General features: G+C 39.7%; 1 protein-coding gene across 1 annotated transcript in view; it reads right to left on the bottom strand.

Moving 5' to 3' along the window:
* Positions 1 to 697: 697 nt before the first annotated feature.
* Positions 698 to 22,038, bottom strand: part of LOC308677906 (MAGUK p55 subfamily member 2) — a 78,506-nt gene continuing 57,165 nt past the window's right edge. The window contains exons 6-13 of the mRNA XM_081344608.1: positions 21,551 to 21,778; positions 12,872 to 13,003; positions 10,975 to 11,080; positions 7,446 to 7,523; positions 6,069 to 6,230; positions 3,299 to 3,501; positions 2,511 to 2,639; positions 698 to 1,916 (exon numbers count right to left, since the gene is read on the bottom strand). Of these exons, the coding sequence (XP_081200734.1) occupies positions 1,740 to 1,916; positions 2,511 to 2,639; positions 3,299 to 3,501; positions 6,069 to 6,230; positions 7,446 to 7,523; positions 10,975 to 11,080; positions 12,872 to 13,003; positions 21,551 to 21,778 (1,215 nt within the window). The 3' untranslated portion in view covers positions 698 to 1,739. The remainder of the gene's footprint in view (positions 1,917 to 2,510; positions 2,640 to 3,298; positions 3,502 to 6,068; positions 6,231 to 7,445; positions 7,524 to 10,974; positions 11,081 to 12,871; positions 13,004 to 21,550; positions 21,779 to 22,038) is intronic.

Raw genomic sequence — 22,038 nt, 5'->3', positions numbered from 1 at the left:
AACTGAATTCTTAGTAATGGCTGTGTGTTGCCTAGAGAATTCTGAAATTGACACATGTGGATGGTGTAGGTTGAGAAGCCTGTCCTGAATGGATATAGAAACTGTGGGGGAGAGATTTATGGTATGCATCAGGGTGTATTACAGGCAGTCCTCAATTTACAACCACAATTGAGTCCAAAATTTCTGTTGCTAAGCAACACAGTTGTTAAGTAAGTTTTGCTTACTTGCCACAGTGGTTAAGTGAATCGCTGCAGTTGTTAAGTTAGAAACACAGTTGTTAATTGAATCTGGCTTCCCCACTGACTTTGCTTGTCAGAATGTCACAAAAGAGGATCATGTGACCCTGGAACACTGCAATGGTCGTAAATATGAATCAGTCGCCAAACATACAATTTTTGATCACATGACCATTGATGCTGCAATGGTCATAAGTGTGAAAGTGGTCATAAGTCACTTTTTTCAGTGTCACTGTAACTTTGGTCACTAAACAAATGGTTGTACATCAAGGACTACCTATACAATTATTGTGAAGCAGCAGCAATTTGGATCAATGAATAATACAGGTCAGTCTTTGCCAATGTGGGCTTGTGCCAGAGGTACAGATTTCAACTCCAAGAATTTTCCAGTCAGCATGAGAGGACTGAGAATTCTGGAGGATGAGGTCCATAACTTGGAAAAGCATCCAGATTGACTAATACTGAAATAATTATTTATGTTCAATTTGACAGCCAAGCATCTTTCCTATTAATACATCAGTTTCTGGAAGGCTGGTAGGATAAGAAAGAAATCTCAGTTGACATAGAAAATGTTATATAAAACTGTTGGGTTCAGCTAGATCATTGATCCACCTTGTCTGTTATAAGTTGGAATAGCTTTCCAAGAATTTCAACCAAGAGATCTGCACCATTTTCACAAATAATATCACAGAGTGTAAACATAATTACTATTATACTTAGCCCCATTTTACAGATAGCAAAACTGAGACACAGCACTTGCTTCTTATCACTGCCCTAGTGTTTCCAGGGCATTAGGTTCCAAACCAAAGTTCCTGCCCAAAGACCAATCATTCACAAATTTCCACTATAAACCTTTTATGGATGTATCCATATATTCCCCTTTAAATCTTGCAATATTAGTGCAGGCCAGGCTTATTTGGACAAGGCATTCTGCCCTGGTTCAACGATCTCAGTGAGCAAGACATCCAGTTATCTCAGGCTGACAAGTTCTTTTGGCAATATCAGAATTGTGGTCCATCTAGGAAAAACAGCGATTTTGGCAGTGAGTTAGCTGTGACTGGAGAAATATCCTTCTCATCTCACAATGGTTGAATTACAAAAGAGAGGATCAGGAGTAGCAAATCTAGCAAGGCATTGTGGGTATTGCGTAGCTCTGCTCCACTCCTCCTCCAATTCTGTGTTCACCAGATTGAATTCATATTTAAACAATTTACTGTAAAAAAAAAGGAGATGAAGGACATCCATTCACTTATGGCAATAAAAAAAAACCCTGATAGGCTGAAGGTGTTCTGAAATGGAATGAGGAAACACCTTTTCTTTAGAATAGAGTGAAGCCAACTGAATTTTTAATCTACACAGCCTAGATACTTGAGTAAGGTTAATGGTTGAAAAGGGACATGGGCACATTAAAAAAAAATCTAGGGTCCCCTAGCAAAAATGGAGATAATAGAAGGTGGGGAAAATCAAGGCTCAGAGCTATGGACAGGAGAGGGGAACTCCTTTCTAGTAAACCCAGCTGACAGGAACCCACTGTGGTTCATTGTACAGCTTCTGCAAGGCCACCTGAAGTTGCTGGAATGTACGCTCCATATTATCATTCACTAAGCAGAGATCAAAGTAATGCCCGTAGCCCCGCTGAATTCGGCAGCTTTCATCCACAGTACGCTTCAGGTCAGCATCCTGGTTAAATACAGAAAATAGCAGATTAGGCTGTAAATCAGAGGAAGGCAACCACTGAACTTCTATAGGTAATTTCATGCCATTCTGAAGTGAAAATATACAAAAACTGTAACACACTCCCTAAAATAAACATATATGTCTCGCTCTTTGTGTATGGTATGTGTATATATACACCTAGGCATATATATATAAAAGTATGTGGGGATGTGCAAGAAAAATTACAATGGTCGTTCCCTTCTTCCTTCCTTCCTTCCCTTCCTCCCTCCTCTTCCCTTCCCAGGAGGTAGGTAAGTGGCTGCTGCTGCGAGTGGGAGTGGGAGCAAAAGATTGCATGAGTGGCTTGGAAACTGTCATGGAACATTGAAAATTAGGATCATGTGACCAGGTCCCAGCATTGGTAAGTTAGTCCATTTGAGGTCTCCTTGTTGACAAGATTTTGCCTTATAACCCACCAATCTGCCCAATTAAAGGTTACAAACACAAACGTGTTAGTACAATATAAAGTTATAGAATTTAGCATGATTAGTTAGCTCCCTTTCCAAATTGTCACTTCTTCTCATTTCCAGATCCTGAAAACTTCTCATGGAGACTCACCGTGAGTTGCTTAGTAGCTACACCACTATCCAAAGCTGCTTTGTTCATAGCTCGTAAAGTCTCAAAATCTGGTGCTTCAATGAACACCACATATGGGACGAACTCAGCTGTCCTCAACACCTTCACAGCCTATCCAAATATCCAACAAAGAGAATAATTGCCATTACAAATGCCCATCTTTCCACACCACTACCATGCCAGGCACTATACAAAATAGAGATGCTATTCACTCTTTTTGTAGTCACACATTTACCCCGGATTTAACCTGATTACAGAATTATTCCATTTTCCAGGTTAGCACAACATTAATTCAGTATCCTGAGATCATACAAATAAACTAAGGTTGACATCAACTTAGTGAATAGCTGTTTCTCCAGGTATGTTGGGAGAAAAATGTGTAGAAATATGATTTGCACAGTAACATGAACACAAGGCAGTATAATTGTCAACATTTCAACAATAACAGAGAAAACTGAATTTGGGGAAATCCCATTTATCTGTCACAGTTAGGATTATTACAACTGAAGAAGCTGGCATATTAAAAATTTATACAGATATACTGATATTTCTAAAAATTACAGAAACCCAGTGTCCGGAATCCTATAAATCAGGGATGTCAAACTGTGGGCCGGATGCATCATGTGCAGGCCACACCCACCCCAGCTCTGCAAAGGCAAAGGCAAAAAATGTCATGATATGTCACGTGACGTGATCAAGTTTGACACCCGTGCTGTAAATGGACAAATCTCTACCCAAGTAACCGGTGGATAATGGGAAAGATTCCCTACCTGTGGGTTAACATCCAGGATACACATTTTGCCTGACTCCACCACCTCATGGATGGAGTCAATCTTGGTTCCATAGAGGTTCCCCTCATATTCACCATGTTCCAGATAGCGGCCTGCTTTGATGTCTCTTTCCATCTCACTTCTAGTCACAAAGCTATATACTTGTCCAGTTTTTTCATGCTCCTTGGGCCTCCGTGAGGTGTCTGTCAGAGATAGATTAAGAAATTGGGTTCAGATAGAATAAACTTTGGCAATGTTTTAGCCTGGATACTGTCATGGTCAGACATAACTTTACAAAAACATTTTTAAAGTAACACAATTTTATGATGCCACAATTTTTGGTATTTTTGAGCAGCGTGGTGGCCTGATTGGTGAAGACACTCGCTTTCCACTTGGAAGGTTGAGAGTTCAATTCTAGGTAGCAACAAATGTTTCTATTTCGAGGCACAAAGAGAAAATATCCGTAGGCATCAGGAAGGGCATCCAACCAATAAATACTCAGCTTCATTCAGTCACCTGAACTCTATCCCGAATTAAGGGATTATAGGGTCTTTTTAAAAAAAGGAAAAAAATCTTTGGTGATTTCACGAAACTGCAACAGGTACACTTCAGAGTCCAATGGTTCTCATTTCCTGATTTTTGAATATGGAGATGACCTGTAACTCCTAGTCATGATTAAAGGTCAGAACTGATATTTAACCTTTGATCCAGGTCCAGAAGAAACTCTTTGCATGGTCCTGGATCTTCTTTTGTTTCTCTAAGTACTGCGGATCCTCCCACTGGGTTTCTATTAGAATCAGGACCTAGTACAGGTAGTCCTCAACTTATGATCACAAGTGAGCGCCAAATGTCTGTTGCTGAGACACTGGTTAAGTGATTTTTGCCCCATTCTATGACCTTTTTGCCACAGTTGTTAAGTGAATCACTGCAGTTATTAAGTCACTAATACAGTTGTTAAGTAAATCAGGCTTCCTCATTGACTTTGCTTGTCAGAAAGTTGCAAAGGGTGATCACATGACCCCAGGATACTGCAACTGTCACAGGTGTGAGTCACTTGGCCAACATCTGAATTTTGATCATGTGACTGTGGGGATGCTGCAACGGTCCTGTGAAAAATGGTCGTAAGTCACTTTTTTTAGTGCCATTATAACTTCAAATGGTCACTGACTGAACTGTTGTAAGTTGAGGACTACCTTTTTAGACTTTTGGGTTTAATCTCTAGACCCCTATGATGTAATGTTCTTTCTTCTCTTTCTTATTTCCTGGTATATTCCTTTCTAGGATTACTCATGTAGCTTCTTCACAGGACCTTTGGTGACAACTTCTTTCTCTTGTGTTGCCTTCGCACAATTTTCTAAGTGAAATCGTTTCATAATAAAGTTGGGATGGTAACTGTCCTCACAATATTTAGGAGATTTATATCCTTTGAAAATAAGAAACACTTCTCTATGGTGTTTAAAGGGGAGAAAAACATCCAGGCTGGGGGATCCAATGCCTCTCACCTTGTTCAACATCACAGACGATGCCTCCATCCAAAATTTCTTTAAGTTAAACAACTGGTTTACAATCTCCCATAGCATGACAAAAGAGAAAGGAAAGTTCTTCCAAGTGCTCGTCAAACCAGTCAACAAAGGGTTTGTTGCACACTTTTAAAGCACTTTGAAAGTGTTCTTCCTCCCCTCCCCAGGGTTTAAAAAAGCTAGCACAGCATTTTAAAAAGCACAGTTCATATTGCATAACCAGTAAATTAAATAAGGCAAATGAAGTGATTGGGCAGGAGGTTGACTATATCAGTAAGAAACAAAACATTCCATATTTTGTAATATTTTTCTTTCCTGCTCTGAAAGAATGGCAAAAACTAGGACAAAACATACAGTAGAGCCAGCATTAATTTAGCAAATTCCCACGGCTGAGTAATCAAAAGGCAAATATCAGATCCTGGTAAAATGAGGTCAGTAAAATGAAGACCTGTTGGGGGCATTATGCATATAATGCTTATATTGTAAACTGCCCAGAGAATGCTGTAAAGAGCTATGGAGTGAGTTTGAAATGTTGTTGTTGTTGTTGTTGTTGTTGTTGTTGTTGTTGTTGTTGTTGTTGTTGCATTTGAGGCTTGAACGTAATGTCTCCAGATATACTAAGCATCATATACTATTATATAGTATTATACAGAACTTCATAGGGACTTAGGTAATCCATTAAGTGAAGAGAACTGAAAAACTAAGAGTAAATCCATATTTCTTCTACATCCACAGGTTGCTTCAGGTACATAATTCCTTCTCAGCCTGCCTATCTATGAAATCAAAATATTTTTCCACTAAAAAGGATCTTAGCATTGCTTAGTATTTCCCAGCAAGAAATTACATGAAGAAAAGGTTTCCATAAAAAACAAGCATGCATAAAATATGCTATTTCTGAGGTAGGTGAATTAATGGCTTAAGACCATAGATGCAGAGAATTGGAAACACGGGCAACCCTTTGAAACACAGGCATGCCCCGAGCCCCATATATTCAAATGCAATGAAGGATGTTTGCCTCATTGTCAGTATTTAAGTAAGATTTGACTCCAGATAACTCCTGTTCCTCAAGTGGAAGAAGTCTGCTGTTGGGTGAAAATCATAGGTTGCCCAACTTACTATGAGTTCTCCTTGCCCAACCTTGCAACTAAACAATGCTACTAAAATATAGTAGAAGACTAGACAGAAAGCCAGTGAGAACAAGTATGGTCAAAAGACACTCTGTTCCGAACTCCACTACAGCCCTGACCCACATGGGATGGTAGTTCCATACTGAGACTGGTCAGACATGATAATCTTGTTCTTAATACTACGCCGTCCAACCCCCTGGGCACCGATGAGCACCAAAGTTTTCCTGCGGAAAGGGGGCATTCGAGCCACTTCTTCATAGATCAGTAGCTCGTGTCGATCGAACTCTGCAATGAAGAGGAAAGATATCACTGTTAACTGTACTGCAGAGTTAACTGGTCACTAGTCCCTGTGACCTTCTGAGACTGGTTAGACTACAGAGTTCATTTCTCTAGGCTGAGCTGGGTAAATTCAATCTTGGCAGTTTTTCCAAAGAAAAATATTTGGACAGATTTAAAAAATTGCCAAAATGGATTTGCTTGATATTTTTATCTTATATTCCATATATGAAGAAATTATTCTTTTGAAGCAGTCTGATTCATCAAAATGGAGACAACATTGCTAAGTTACCATTTGACAAATCAAACCCCTCTATTCCAACTCCCCAAATCCATCATTTACTAGGAATGCCAACCCTACCAGACCTCTCCATCTCCCAAATTAGCTATTAAAAATTCACAGTTCTGCAAGCAAACACGAAGTAGGAGAAATAGAATAATAAATTCTAAACATATTGTTCTTTTGAAGAGTCTGTACAAAAATATTTAAAGCCAGAATGGCATGAAACCAGGTTTCCTCCCTGAGAGTATCTGCCCATTCCACCAGGTCAGACAAGGCAGGCAAGTGTCTGGTTGTCTAGCTTAAATGTTGTCATTTGGCAGGACTTCAGGAATATGCCTTTTCTGTGGTTCCCCCAACCCTCTGGAAGAGCCTCCCCTCTGAGTTTTGGAAGATCTCTGCCCTATTAACCCTTTGGAAGAGTGAAACCTGGCTCTTTACCTGGGCTCTAGATTAGGATAGAAGCAAGTCCAACAAGGTTAAGAGTATGGGGACAATATGTGATACTGTGTAAACCACCTATGATTATTTTGCATAATATAGGCAACCATGTACATTTTTAAATAAACATAGTGCCCTCTGGAAGAGCCTCCCCTCTGAGTTTTGGAAGATCTCTGCCCTATTAACCCTTTGGAAGAGTGAAACCTGGCTCTTTACCTGGGCTCTAGATTAGGATAGAAGCAAGTCCAACAAGGTTAAGAGTATGGGGACAATATGTGATACTGTGTAAACCACCTATGATTATTTTGCATAATATAGGCAACCATGTACATTTTTAAATAAACATAGTGCCAAGAAAGAAAATTTTGCCTCTCCTTACCTTTCTTCTATTCAAAATACCACCTTGGTGAACAACAGGCTGGGATGGAGAAGATGACAGGACACAGTGTTTTGTCAAGGATTTCTGCAACTATGTTCGCTTCAGGCATTAGTTAGATGAGTACTATACTTGCCTGCATTTTTGGTGGTCAAATACATCATCCTTTTCTTTTTCTTTCCACTAAGGCTTCCACACAAGGCCCCTGCCAAAGGAAGAAAGAAAATGTGAAGCAAATTCAGTAAACTGGAATAAGAGAAGTAAAATTCCAGAATGAGACAGCTCTAGGAAATAATTAATTATTTTTTTTTTTATTTTATTTTAATTCCATTTATATCCCGCCCTTCTCCGAAGACTCAGGGCGGCTTACAAGCTTAGCAGTAGCCTTCATTCTATGTATATGCCTGCTTATTAGGGCTTTCACACACACCCCAAGCGGCATTATTACAAAGTCAGCTTAATTGCCCCCAACAATCTGGGTCCTCATTTTACCTACCTCGGAAGGATGGAAGGCTGAGTCAACCTTGAGCCTGGTGGGATGCGAACCTGCACTAATTGCAGGCAGCTGGTGTTAAGGAGGCATTAGCCCACTGCTTCACCAAGGCTCCTTAATAATAAAAAACCTGTTTAAGAAATGGTCTAATTATAGTAATTGTTCTCAGCTTATAATCAAAGAGCTGTCAATTCAAATTCTATCTATGTGCTTGAGGGGTTTTTTTGATGGGATAAAACAAAAAATGACCTCTACATGATATGATATTGGTGAGCAGTAATGAATCATTAAAATGGTCCAATCTTAGTTGAATCTTGTACACTGAAGCAAATGTTAAACTAAAGGTCTTTAGTGTGATCTAATAGGGACGCGGTGGCTCAGCGGGTTAGGATGCTGAGCTTGTCAATCAGATGGTTGACAGTTTGGCGGGTCGAATCCCAAGTGCTGCGTAACAGAATGAGCGCCTGTTACTTGTCCCAGCTCCTGCCAACCTAGCAGTTCGAAAGCAGGTAAAAATGCAAGTAGAAAAATAGGGACCACTACGGTGGGAAGGTAACAGCGTTCCGTGCGCCTTTGGTGTCTAGTCATGCCGGCCACATGACCACGGAGACGTCCTCGGACAAGCGCTGGCTCATCGGTTTTGAAACGGAGATGAGCACCGGACCCTAGAATTGGAAACGACTAGCACGCATGTGCGGGGGAACCTTTACCTTTACCTTTAATAGGCACATTATCCAACTGCAGCCAGACAGTGATTTATATACTTTGAAATAAGTAAAATAATTAATATTACCGTCTGAAAAAGTATCTCACCCCTTAAAATTGTTAGAAATCCAGAGTATAGTATTATCTAACTATGCTACAAATTCACAAAACTGAAGAGCAAGAAAAACAGGGAAGGCTCAAGACCAATAAAAACAAAAAGACATGAATGAAAAATAATACTTACACCTCCATAATTTCAAATAGAAATATTTTAATAAATGATTAGGAAAATACACCTTGACATTATTTCTTTTGTTATCCTTACTTACTTTTCCACATAATCACTGGTCTACTCTGCCAACAATGGACAGGTTTCCTAAGGCTGTCATAAAAATCTCCACAGATTGTCCCTTCAATTTGGTCTAGAGTACAATTATTTCTACTACTTCATTTGGATAAAGAGAAGCCCATAAAGGTATTTCTTCAATTGTGGCAAAAAGTTGAAGTTGCATAGTGCCAAGACTAGACTGCATAGCAGATAGGGTAACACAGTGAAATCCAACTTTGCAGTTACCTCTTGAATGGTTCATAAAAAATCCTAGAGTTGTCACGTTGCCGCAAAAATCTGTTGTTTTTAAACTCTGCTTAATTATTTAAAAATTTCAAGTATTACAATGTAATCCTCTGAGTTGTGTTGCCAGATTCAAGGAAATCCATTGAATAACAATACTGATACTTCATGTCTGAATCAGAATCATAAGCCCATGTTTTGTGGTTTGTCACAATGCTATGACAAAAATTCATCACCTTCTTTCTCATTGCATGACAACAACAACTGCTGTACATTTCAGTTCTTGAAGCTGTTATCTCTGCTGTCAGAATGTGAGCAACCTTTTTTGCATAAACTTTCTGATGCTGAAGAATGTTAGTAATGAATCACATACAGTTCTGCAAAACACTTAAGTTTTGCAATTCCCTTTTTATTGTCTTCATTTATTTCATCAATTTTTATGATGTAAAACTCTTTTGTTGCTCTTCCTGGCCACCTACAGATAATCTTCAACTTACAACTACAATTGAGCTCAAAATTTCCCTTGCTAAAGAAGGCAGTTTTACCTCATTATACCATCTTTTTTGCCACAGTTGTTAAGCAAATAATCACATTTGTTAAGTGAATCATGCAGTCATTAACTGAATCTGGCTCCCCTATTGACTTTACTTGTTGGAAGCTGACTGGGAAGGTTACAAATAGTGATCACACGACCTTGAGACAGTGCAACTCTCATAAATACATGCCAGTGGTCAAGTATCCAAATTTTGATCACATAACTGTGTTGCAACAGTTGTAATTGTGAAAAATGGTCATAAGTCACTTTTTCAATGCCGTTGTAACTTTGAATAGTCATTAAAAGAATGGTTATAAGTCAAGGACAACCTATACTTTGCTCTTGATTTCAGAGATCAGCTTTTCCCAGTTCACTATTTTTATATATTTTTGTCCCAAATAGAGAGACTTCAGCAGTCAAAAATTCAATCACTGCACATTGTTTAAAGTGCATTGAGGAATATTCGCTGGAGATCTCCATTTTATGAACCTTTTGGAAGGGGTAAAAAAAAAGATGCTAAAAAAGTGACAGAACTTCAAGCACATCAGCACTGCTATCTGTTAGTGGCGTTATTTACCCACCTTTATTTATTTAAAGATTTATAGGGCTGCTTAACTCAAGTCTCCAAAATTAGAGACAAAATTAAAAAAGAAAGAAAGAAAGCAAAGAAAATTAACCACAAACTTAAACTTGTGAAATTGGAAGAAAAATAAACCTGAATTCTTCCCAAAGTCTCCCCCAAGAGTAAGTTCAGAGAGAATAATCATTGGTGCATAAAGATTAAAATGTTGGACTTAGTCCATGGAGGGCTGAGCTCAGTTCCATTAAATATAAAGCTCACTGAACGGGAGAAAGTTAAGTGGGGAAGATACTAATCCTTTTTTCTGATAAAAATAATACCTTGAAATGAAATGCATCAGTTAAACTATACAATTCATAGCCAAAAATGTTGAGATAACATCAATTCTTTAGAAAGATGGCGAGGAAAAAAAACGGAGGAAACATTATTACACTGGTAGCTTTATATAATCTCTGGACCAGAAGGAAATAAAGTATATCTTAAATGCCAACTATTGGACAGTAGCAGTATAAGATGCTATCACCCTCATATGCTACTTATGAGTTTTGGGGTTGCATCGGGTTGCTCATTGATCAAACAGGCCTTAGACCAGAGCCAGCAAGGCTGTCTTTTGTTGTTTACACTTTGATGTTCATGAATGCTTGTAGCCAGATCGCTAACATGGACATGTAGCACTAATTTTCTATTGGTCTTATTGACATTATAGAGAATCTTGTTTTCCATGTCCCTAAGTGGTTCCAATTCTACTGCTGATAGGATCTCTGCCTGTTACCTGAAGATGGTGTGACTTCAAGGTCGCGCTTCACAAAAGCCTTGCGCTTCTCTTCCAGCAGCTGGCTTGGGATCAGCCCTGCACTCCCACCTTCCACATGGCAGGCCTGCAAAAACAAAGGGAGGTTTGAACCTCTGGAATAGGGGTCAAGTTCGGTCCTCAACAGGCATTTCCTTTGTTTAAACAGACAGGACCAGGCAGAGAAATTCTTGCATTTTCTTCCTACCAGTTTCCATTTAGTATAACAAAGGAAACTTCTTCATCAACTAAGGAAATTTCTTTAGTTTCTTTAGATTCTGTGCTTTAGAAACCTCTTCAACAACTAAGATAAACTTTGGTAAAATTCTCAAGAGTGTGTGTGGTTACAAGAAGGCCTATATTTCCTTGCCCAGTTCTGTCTTCAGTGGTTTGCATTGGCTCTCCATATTTCTATTAAATTCCAAGGAAATTCATCTGTGGAGCTTTTTTAAATAGATAGCCAGGCTATGCTACTCTCTCTCCTTCTAGGCTTATACAATTGGGAGATAATTTATAATGTTGCCCAGGTTCTATGAACCTACAAGTTTATTTTCTCACTGCAACTAGGCCACATGGGAAGAAAGAATAATGGGATGGTTTAATGGGAACAAGACTGGTCTTGCTGCAGTGGCAGATATTCCAAATAATTGCCACCAAGTGGCTGACAGAATTCAGCGTGCATCAATCTCAAAATATATTAAATTTATATTTCTTTGAGGAAGCTCAATTACTGTCTCTGTGATAAGAATCAATCAAAATAAGTGTATGGCCTATATGGTATAGGTAATACTCAACCCATCCCTAATTCAAATTTGATTTCAAGAGTTATGTGGAAAACTGTTAGGAACTACTTTTAACAAAAAGTATAAACTCATATTTAACAAACTCTGTCAAAAGCATTGATGTCAACATCTTTTCCATACTCCACTTCAGGTTTTAGCAATGGCAGCATCTTCATATCTGCATTTAGCAGCAGTGGCAGCATCATCATATTGCTCTCCATTTAATATTAATATTATATTATATTTCCTTCTGGCAATATTATATTATATTGACTTCTGCCTTCTGCCTACCACCTCTTATAGCAATCCAGAACAGAGTAAATTTGAGAAAAATGATATATTTCTAAGCCCAATAGATAGCTTGGCAGAAGTTGGAAAAATTTCCAACATATACTGGCAATGAGCAGGGAAAATTTCTTAATATATAAGAAAGGGGAGCTAAAAGGTAGGGCAATTGGCAGGAATTTTATCACTTCACCACAAAAAATGGGAGATGGTGGAAACATCAGGGGTTTAACTGAGTGGGAAGGGGCTGGGGATATTACTGGTTCTATTCTGTTCCGTTTAGATTTCAACTTACTGTGAATTTTTTCTCTTGTTCTACCCAAAATACTCTCTCACTAACAAGACAGTCTAGAATACAACTACAGAAAGAGGTTAACATAAGAAGACTGTGATTATGTTCCTTTGAACTGAAGCTCGTTAACTTTACAGTAGTGCTAAGCTTTTTAGTAAACACTTATAAATTACCAAGAAGGGCTCAAAATATTTTGCTGCCTGACACAACGTGTGTTGTCCCCATTCTCCACTTCTATTCCAGGAACAGATATTAATATAAACTAGCAACTGGTCAGGATCCCCTCCATTACACTTACAAATAGCATGCTAGTTAAGGAGTGAAAAATAAACTCTAAGATATTGGCATGGCTGAGGGTTCTGGAAGAATAATTAGGAAGCTGTTACTACTCTAAAGACATTCTACATTAGTAAATTGCCTACTTCTACCTAGTGACAAGAGTTATGAATTTTGTCCTTGCTGGACCTTATATCAAGTCCCAGTATTACAAATGGTTCATCAACAGACACAAGGGTTATACCTGCCACCAGTTGGGATCATCCTGATTGACAATCTGAAGAAGATCTCCAGCTACAAATTTCAGACCAGCTTCCTTGCATGGAATGAGGTTGTCAGTGACTGGATCATAGTCAAAATGTGCCTTCACAAATACCTGAGGGAGGAAAAGGAAGCTGTGTGAGAAGAATTGTTTCGTTTCATATATATAAATTTTATTAAGAATTGTTATTATTATAATAATAAAACCTAAAACAAATTGAAAGAAAATAGAATAGAAAGAAATAAAAAGTACAAGAAAAAAGAGAAAAAGTTGGAATATAAAAAGAACAGAAAAAAGAAATGTATTTCCAAGCTTTATCATAACAACTATAAATAAATTAATAACTCTTCACTCCCTCTAAGGCTACAAACTTCTCTTCATCCCTTATCCCAGGAGCATAAGTTGGATAAGAATAACTGTGAAGAATGAGAATCAAAGAACTGATCAAGAGTCCCTGAACTCTAACTTATCAAGTTTGAAACAATCAAACAAACAAAACCTGGAGATCTTTAGTGTATTGAGATTTTACTGTTACTGACTCATTAAGCATTCTGTGATCCAGTATTGTTGCCTGATTACTTTGACTTGCTTGATATAATGTAATGGTTTGGAAATAATTCTTCTACAGGCCTCAATAAGGTAAGCACACAAAAAACCTGACTCCTGACTCTACTGTGTTTTTCTTGATCAGAAGAAAAAAAAATCAAGATTCACCATATATTGCACAACTGGCTCCAAAAAGGTAGGAATACAGAATGTAAAGCTAATGCAGTAAAATTGTTTGAAAGATGAAAGTGAGAGGAGATGAGGTTGCTTTTTCTTTGGTACAATTTACTAATAAATTATTTACAACTGAACATAGTAGCATCAGGAATAGCAGTAAAGAATGGAGTAATTCATTCCTGTATTTTCAGGGACAAGTTTCTTCGGACTAATATGAGTATATTTTCCTAATACGTCCATATCCACATCTTTTTCTCAGCTGCTTTTCTTAGAATTCATGTTTTCTTACACAACCCAGAACTGAACCTCAAAATCCAAAGAATCCTGCAAATAGCTACCCGTATTCTTAGCTACATTTTCATCTGAATACATTGGGGTAACTGAGATAGCTTATGCACATGGCTTTATGTAACTTTTCTCCATTGCCAACAACAGCCCTCTTGTGACCTGAAAACAACAATCCAACAATCAAAGTCATAGCCTACGTACAATTAAAAAATCCACAAAACAAGAGCATGGCTAGTATAGGATCATCCATTCTGCCAGTTGTCTCTTTTTTGAACAATGGATCCTGGCAGTGGAAGGCAGCCAATGAAAAGCACTTGTAGGGTTTTTATTTTTTTCTTCCCCCTGCATCATAGACTCCTTTTATTTGCACTCCAGCCAGCACAAAACCGTTGATGTCCCTGGGGAAACAGTCATATCTGAGCCTGTCTGTACAGGACATTTCATTCACACTCCTCTTCCTCCACATACAAAAGCTTGCAGAGTTGGAACAAAGACTGGGATTTGCAAAGGAACTCTGAGACTCAATACTTCTTCAGCAACAAAGGTAGAAAGAAATTTCAGCTCATCTCTTCCCCAAATCTCCATTTCTGGATTTTCCGTCAACATTTCTACAATGCACAGCATTGAGAATTCAATTCTGTTGGTATAGTAAAATAAAAATGGATGTGTAGGTCATTGGAAAAGAAAATGGAGACTGGGGTTTCATTGGCTGAAAATAGTTGTACATGTGTTGTAGGAATAGTCTGAGATATTGAAATTAGACTAATGTCACTGTCCAAACATAAATTGCAGGGAAGCCCAAGGCAGAGGCTGAAAATGACAAGACATATTTTACTGTGAAGCTACTTTTAATTTAGTAAAAGTTAATTCATCTAGCTGTAGCTTGACAATTTGGCTGTGTTAGCAAAGCATGGAAGGCCACAGTGAGGAAAAAGGCAATTGATATCAGAGGACCAAAGGTGGAAGCCACATTTAACCTTTCCTCTGTCTTTTTTCTCTGTTGTAAATTGCATCCACAATTGTCACTCCAAACTGGAATTCAAATATCCCCCTGGAACAGGCAGGCAATGGCCATTTCATCCATCTCAACTTTATCCCCCTTCCAAAAAAGGTTGAAGCCCCAAAGCTAAATACATTACCCATTCTCAACTGACCTTTTCACCATAGTAAAGTGCATCTGTACTCAATTATAGCTAGGGAAGCTTCCTCCACACAAGTATAGCCTTACAAATGCATTTACATGAAGGAAAAAAATCTTGCTGAATTTCTGTGTGCCTTAATTAGCTACCATCTATTTGTTATGCTCACTGATGGGAAATAAGAAGGGTGTATTAGCAGCTAGCACAGAAGTCCTCAATAGGGTATGCGGGGACACCAATGAACCTTCAGCCAGAACTCATGGAATGCATATGGTTCTTTGCATCTCCTATCTTTAATAGTATATAGATTTTTCAATACAAAAAAAAGAGATATTTGGCTCTAGTATACAGTAAAGATCCAAACTTTAGTAACATTTTTAACTCAAAAAAGAAAGAAAAATCCTCAGCATGACAATCACGCTTAGCTGATTTCTGACCTTCCTGTCTTTCTCCTCCCAAAAGATAATGGTAAACTGAGAATGATAGAGTACATTTGAAGAAGTGAAGGGATAGCAAAGATTACATATTTATTTTCTGGTAAACTGGTGTTCACTGATTGGCTACATCTACCATAACAGAAAATTCAGAGCCGTCACCTTCCAACCAATTTAGGTGATGCCCAAAGCACATTTATTTATTTTATTTATTTATTTTAATTCCATTTATATCCTGCCCTTCTCCGAAGACTCAGGGCGGCTTACAAGCTTAGCAGTAGCCTTCATTCTATGTATATGCCTGCTTATTAGGGCTTTTCACACACACTCCCAAGCGGCATTATTACAAAGTCAGCTTAATTGCCCCCAACAATCTGGGTCCTCATTTTACCTACCTCGGAAGGATGGAAGGCTGAGTCAACCTTGAGCCTGGTGGGACTCGAACCTGCACTAATTGCAGGCAGCTGGTGTTACTTAAGGAGGCATTAGCCCACTGCTCCACCAAGGCTCAGGTCCTTAAAAATTTAGAGACATATGATCTAGGTAGACAGAAACTTGATTTCAGCCATTGTCTAATAGAAGGATATGCATTAAAAAAAATAAAGTTAACCCCTAATAACAATATATTAAGATATTAATGGGCAAAACTTACACATAATGTAGCAAAATTTTGCTCTTTTTGGAGAGATAGATTTACCATGCTTGTCTAACAAATAATGCAAATAAATATTATCAAAGTTCCACAGAAACTTAAATTTAAATTTAAATAAAAAGAGGTAATCAGGTGATGATGAATGTCCCTATAGACACTGGCAGTAGAAAAGAACATGGGCACCTGTTTACAGGTTTCATGCAATATACTAAAGGTAACTTAATAAGTTTGGATTGGATAGAACTGGAGAATGGAAGACAAGAAACAAATGTCTGCAGGAGCTTCTCACAGTGTGGTTTATCTGGTTTTGATTTATGGTCTTGTATAATTTTACCAAGGGACGCGGTGGCTCAGTGGGTTAGGATGCTGAGCCTGTCCATCAGAAGGTCGGCAGTTTGGCGGGTCGAATCCCGAATGCCGCGTAACAGAGTGAGCGCCTGTTACTTGTCCCAGCTTCTGCCAACCTAGCAGTTCGAAAGCACGTAAAAAATGCAAGTAGAAAAATAGGGACCACTCCGGTGGGAAGGTAACAGCGTTCCGTGCGCCTTTGGCGTCTTAGTCATGCTGGCCACATGACCATGGAGACGTCCTTGGACAAGCGCTGGCTCTTTGGCTTTGAAATGGAGATGAGCACCAGCCCCTAGAGTCGGAAACGACTAGCATGCATGTGCGGGGGAACCTTTACCTTTATCTATAATTTTACCAATTGTAGTTTATTGAATAAACCACTATTATTTAACTTTGGCTTAGTGCAATGTACTAATCTGATTTTATAGTCCAATCTTATGTTCCAATCTTTCTCAGCCTGCTCCTTCCACAAGTACAGGAACTTCTTTTGGTCATGTTATTGTTAGTTGCAAAGTCGTGTCTGACCCATCGCAACCCCGCGGACAATGTTCCTCCAGACCTTCTTTTGGTCATACTGGTGGAGAATTATGAGATTTGTAATCCCAACACATATGGACAGATACAGGTTTAAGGTTAACTTTTATACAGTTAGTGGTACCTGCTTATATGGCAAACAAACAAATATTGATCAGTTTTGAAGAGCCCTAGGGAGTTTTTTTTCCATGTTCTTCTGTACTCTGAAGAACTATGAGACAAGACTGGTTTATGCTGAAGAACAGCTCAGTTTAAACCTTTGACTTCTAAGCAGGAATTTGCTCATAGCACTTATCAACTCCTCTAGGATTATATTAGCAAAGGAATGTGTGGGAAACCTGTAGTTTTTCATTGTCATGATGACATTAGTGGACCATACATAACTGAGTTGACATCTGCTTATTAAATTCTTACACCACTTTGCCCCAAACACTCATGCATTAATTCGTGTTTAAATCTCTCTGCATGACATAAAGAAAGCTCTATGTGGTGGAGCAGAATGAAAAGTATTTTGGCTACGGGAAAACAGGGGTGGGGAGGACTAGGACAGGCTAAGTGCCCAGATGTGTCTCTTTCCCCTAAGCAGAACTTGTCAGGAATAAAGAATGACAGCATTCAGCTACAATTAGAATAAACACACATGTTGATTTCTGATATGTCACTTTCATTCACTTTGGCCCATGATCCCATTCAAGTTATGAATCTCTGGCATTTTCCCTTCCTGGTTAAGCACATTTTAAGACTGATGCTCCACGCCAACTCTAAGAGGAGGAACAGTCCCTTGTTTCACCTCTCTATATATTGATGTACTTTTTAATTTTCTTTAATTTAAAATGTTTATAGAGACACTTGAAGGACATCAGATTTCCTAACTCTGTTAGTGAATCAAATGAAAAAAAAATTGAATTACTCCTTGCAACCATTATTTAACAAGTTCTGATCATTCAGAAATAACTGAACAGCAATACAGTTGAAAAAAAATGGTTACATTCTTGAGCTCAAATACATTGGCTTTCTTGGAAATCCCTGTGAACTTGGATGTAGTGGAGATGATTTTTTCCCCCAGGAGATAAATCAAGAATCTTTTTATCAACACTTTTAAAACCCTACTGCAACCTTTTCACAGATTGTACCACTTTTAGGACATGACAATATTCGAGTACCACCAGTGTTTAGCAAGATGTCAAAAGCGTGATGACTGGGGAAAAAAGGGGGGTGGATTTTGGGTTTTACTGATTAGATTTATTTGTTGTTATAGAAATGGCTAGTTTATAATATTACGGAAAAGTAAAAAGTTGAGGTTCAATGTTAATGCTTCCTTCTACTGCAACAGAGGAAGTCAGAAGTCAGTATCTTTTCTTTTTCCCTTCCTTGTCCCCCTCACTTTTCCCCTCTTCTTCCTCCCCACTATGTCCTACTATTTGCTTTTGTATTTTTGTATTTTATTCCATAATCTAATAAAATGTTACAAACCATTAAAAAAAGGAAAAAAAGTACCAGTTTTAATTTCTTTGGTGGTGGTTCCTTTGCTCTCAGGCCACCCGGAGGACCCCTGGGCAGTGCAGGCTGACCAGAGCCCTGGGCAGTGGAGAGCAAGCGCCCACCTCAGCCCAGCCTTCCCCAAGGGGGGGGGCAGCTGCACTTAGCTTCTCCTTGAGGCTGCTGCTTGGCTTGCTCTCCTTGGCCAGGTTGCTCATGGTGTGTGCGGGAGGGCAAAATGTGTGGGCCAGAGGGAGGCCCAATCCCTCTCCATATGAGGAGCCCTGGCTTTGTAACCAAAGCATCCTCAGCAATAGGATGGAAGACCACCAGGAGAGTCAGGAGGAGGGGACAAGGGGATGGCAAAAGGAAAGCAGGGTTGGTTGTGGCCAAGTGCTGAGGCAGGACTTCCCTCAGACCCTCCCTCCTTCTCATTATAATCTCCTTCCTTCCTTCCTTCCTTCCTTCCTTCCTTCCTTCCTTCCTTCCTCCTTCCTTCCTTCCTTCCTTCCTTCCTTCCTTCCTTCCTTCCTTCCTTCCTTCCTTCCTTCCTTCCTTCCTTCCTTCCCTTTTTTTTAAACTGCTAGAGGCTCCGGGCAGAGGTGGAAACAGGCAGGCAGTGGTGGGCAGAGGCTTCATATTTTGACCCCTCCCCCCTGTTGTTGCCTCTGTGTGGCTCTCAGCTCACCTATCCTAGACCTGCGCATCTCTCTCTCTCTCTCCCTCTCCCTCTCCCTCCCTCCCTCCCTCCCTCCCTCCCTCCCTCCTCTCTCTCTCTCTCTCTCTCTCTCTCTCTCTCTCTCTCTCTCTCTCTCTCTCTCTCTGTGTGTGTGTGTGTGTGTGTGTGTGTGTGTTGGCAGGAGGGTCTCACCCCTTGCAGCCCTGTGCCCTCAACAGAGACCTTCTGTGATGGCAGGCTGTAAACTAATGAAAGCTGTTTTTTGGAGTATTTGCTTCTTTTTCTCAACATGTCACCAATCACATCATGCCCTGCACCCCTCAGCTCCCACCCCCAGCCCCATGGAAGGCTGCAAGAAGCTCCCAGCTTCTCTTATCTCTCCCTTTCTTTTTCTCCCCAATGCCACAGCATTGGGCTGCAAGAGGTGAGACCCCTCCATGCATGCACACACACACACACACACACACACACACACAAACACAAACAAACACATGCAATGGTCTGGGAGAAGTGAGCAGAGAGCCAGGCAGAGGCCCTTCAGGCACAGAGGCAAGGATGAGGGGAGGGGTCAAAATGGGAAGGCTCCTGCCTGGAAAGTTGGGCAGCTTAAAAAAATAAACCTGCAAAGCGCTCAGAATGTGGCCCCCAGGGGTACTGGGCCCCACGTGATCACTGCCTCCTCCTATGCATGGGCCCAAGGGGTGGGTGAGGCAGCAAGGCTGGTTCCAGGGCTGCCCCGTGGATCTAAGTCTGAGCGCGTTCTGGCTTTGATGTTAGCTATGAGGTTGTAAATCAGCACCCGGTCAGCCTTGGCTGGCCTCTCTTCTTTCTGAGCGGTCAGCAGGGACAGCGGGCGCTTGCCGCTTCCTGTGCGCGTGCCCAGGGGCAGGGCGGGGGCAGCTCCTCACTGGCCCTTTCCTGCCAAAACCTCCTCTTTTTATATCGTTTCCTCTCTCCTCCCCTCTCCTTTTCCGTGCACCTTTAGCTAAGGGCTGCTTTCGGAAGCACCAATCAGCTGGAGCCTGGCGCTGAGACCCGACAGTTCTGCAGAAGCACCGAACAGCTTGAAGCCACGTGCACAAATCCTGGGGCCTCTGCCGACCCCTGACAGCCCTGCAGCTCCATCTGTCTCTCCCTCAAGGCTTCTGCAACGCTGCTGCCACTTCAGCTCATTCCTCTCCCCTCCACTACCACATCTCTAGGACGGTCACATACTACCGGCCAGGTGCCAAAGTACCACTGGTTAAAAAGCTCTGCCCTACTGAAATAGATACGAATGATATATAAGAAATTTAGAATAGAGAACTGGAGTTTCCTATACTACAAAATCAGTGATCTCACATTTTAACACCCAATTACCTTTCTTATAATCTTAGCACAAGATTAATTACAGGTAGTCTTCAACTTATGACCACAACTGAGCCCAAAATTTCTGTTGCCCTATTTTACAACCTTTCTTGCCATAGTTGTTGAATGAATCACTGCAGTTGTTAAGTAAGTAGCATGGTTGTTAAGTGAATCTAACTTCCCCATTAGCTTGTCAGAAGGTCACAAAAGGTGATCACATGATACCGGGACACTGCAACCATCATAAATATGAGAGAGTTACCAAAAGTCTGGATTTTGATCATGTGACCATGTGGGGATGCTGCAATGGTCATAAGTGTGAAAAAATGTCATGTCACTTTTTTCAGTGCCACTGTAACTTTGAATGTTCACTAAACAAATGGTTGTAAATCAAGGACTACCTGTAATCAAAATTATATGCAGATCACTGGACCAATTAACTTTTAAAAAACAATAATATCAAACTCTGCTTTGGATATTCCTTGTTTTGTTTTTTATTGGTTTACTATTCATGCTATGGTGAATCAAATTCAGGGAGCTGATTTAAGCTATGTTGCTAAGTTATATTCCAAAACATTGAAATTTCTCTATTTATTAAGAAATTTGAATTAATCATGCTTCAACTGTTGTCAAAATTTATCATATGTTCCTGGAAAGACATATGTGTACTGGATACCAAAGATTGGCTTGATAAAAATGTCACCTTTCACTTTTTGAATGGACTCTTTTCAGAATATCAGTTGGATGATATAATTTTACGTGGTCAAGATTTGTTGCTAAAGATGAGTTGTAGCAGTTCTTAAATAAACATAATTAGCACTGTTATAATTGAATTAGCATTTTTCCTTTCCTTTTAATATAATAGATCTTTAATGTCTTCTTTTATTTTATATGGGTTCACTTATTTTGTTTTTGCTTTTCTAGATGTATAAAATAATAAATACTATGAAAGATATGTTCCATATTTTACTCTAATTAGGAAGAATAATGATCACAAGTAGCAGTATCATACTGAGGATGTGGGATTACTTCTCCTACCTGGCGTGGTGGATGCGGCTCCTGATAACTGGGCAGGATCTTGAGTACAACACTTCCACTTGCATTTTTTAGCACTTCTTGGAGGGCTCGTGGATCACTGCCCACCTCTTGCCCATTCACCTCCTTGATAATATCACCCACATGCAGCAACCCCTGCTGATCAATCATGCCACCGTGTAGGATACGTGCAATAACCAGCTCACCACGCTCCACACGGAAAGTCACACCCTAGGAGGAGAGAAACAAATGCAAACCCAGGGACCTTGGATGATTTGAAAAAAAGCAACTCTAAGCTAAAGTCAAACTTGGTTAGGCTATAGGCTAGGCTGGGAATTTTTTTAAAAAAACCTACCTCTTGAATGAAAGAATGACATACTAGTTCCCTGTTATTTTTAAGAAAATAAGATGTAGTTTCCAGGAGTTGACTTTAATTCAAAAGTCTTTGATGGTGATGATTACATGCCATTAGGTCATAGATACTTCTTAAC

The sequence above is a fragment of the Vipera berus genome (genome assembly GCF_964194415.1).
Source record: "Vipera berus genome assembly, chromosome: Z".
Taxonomy (NCBI): Eukaryota; Metazoa; Chordata; class Lepidosauria; order Squamata; family Viperidae; genus Vipera; species Vipera berus.
The sequence above is the reverse complement of the archived record's forward strand: the minus strand, read 5'-3'. Positions and strand labels throughout refer to the sequence as shown.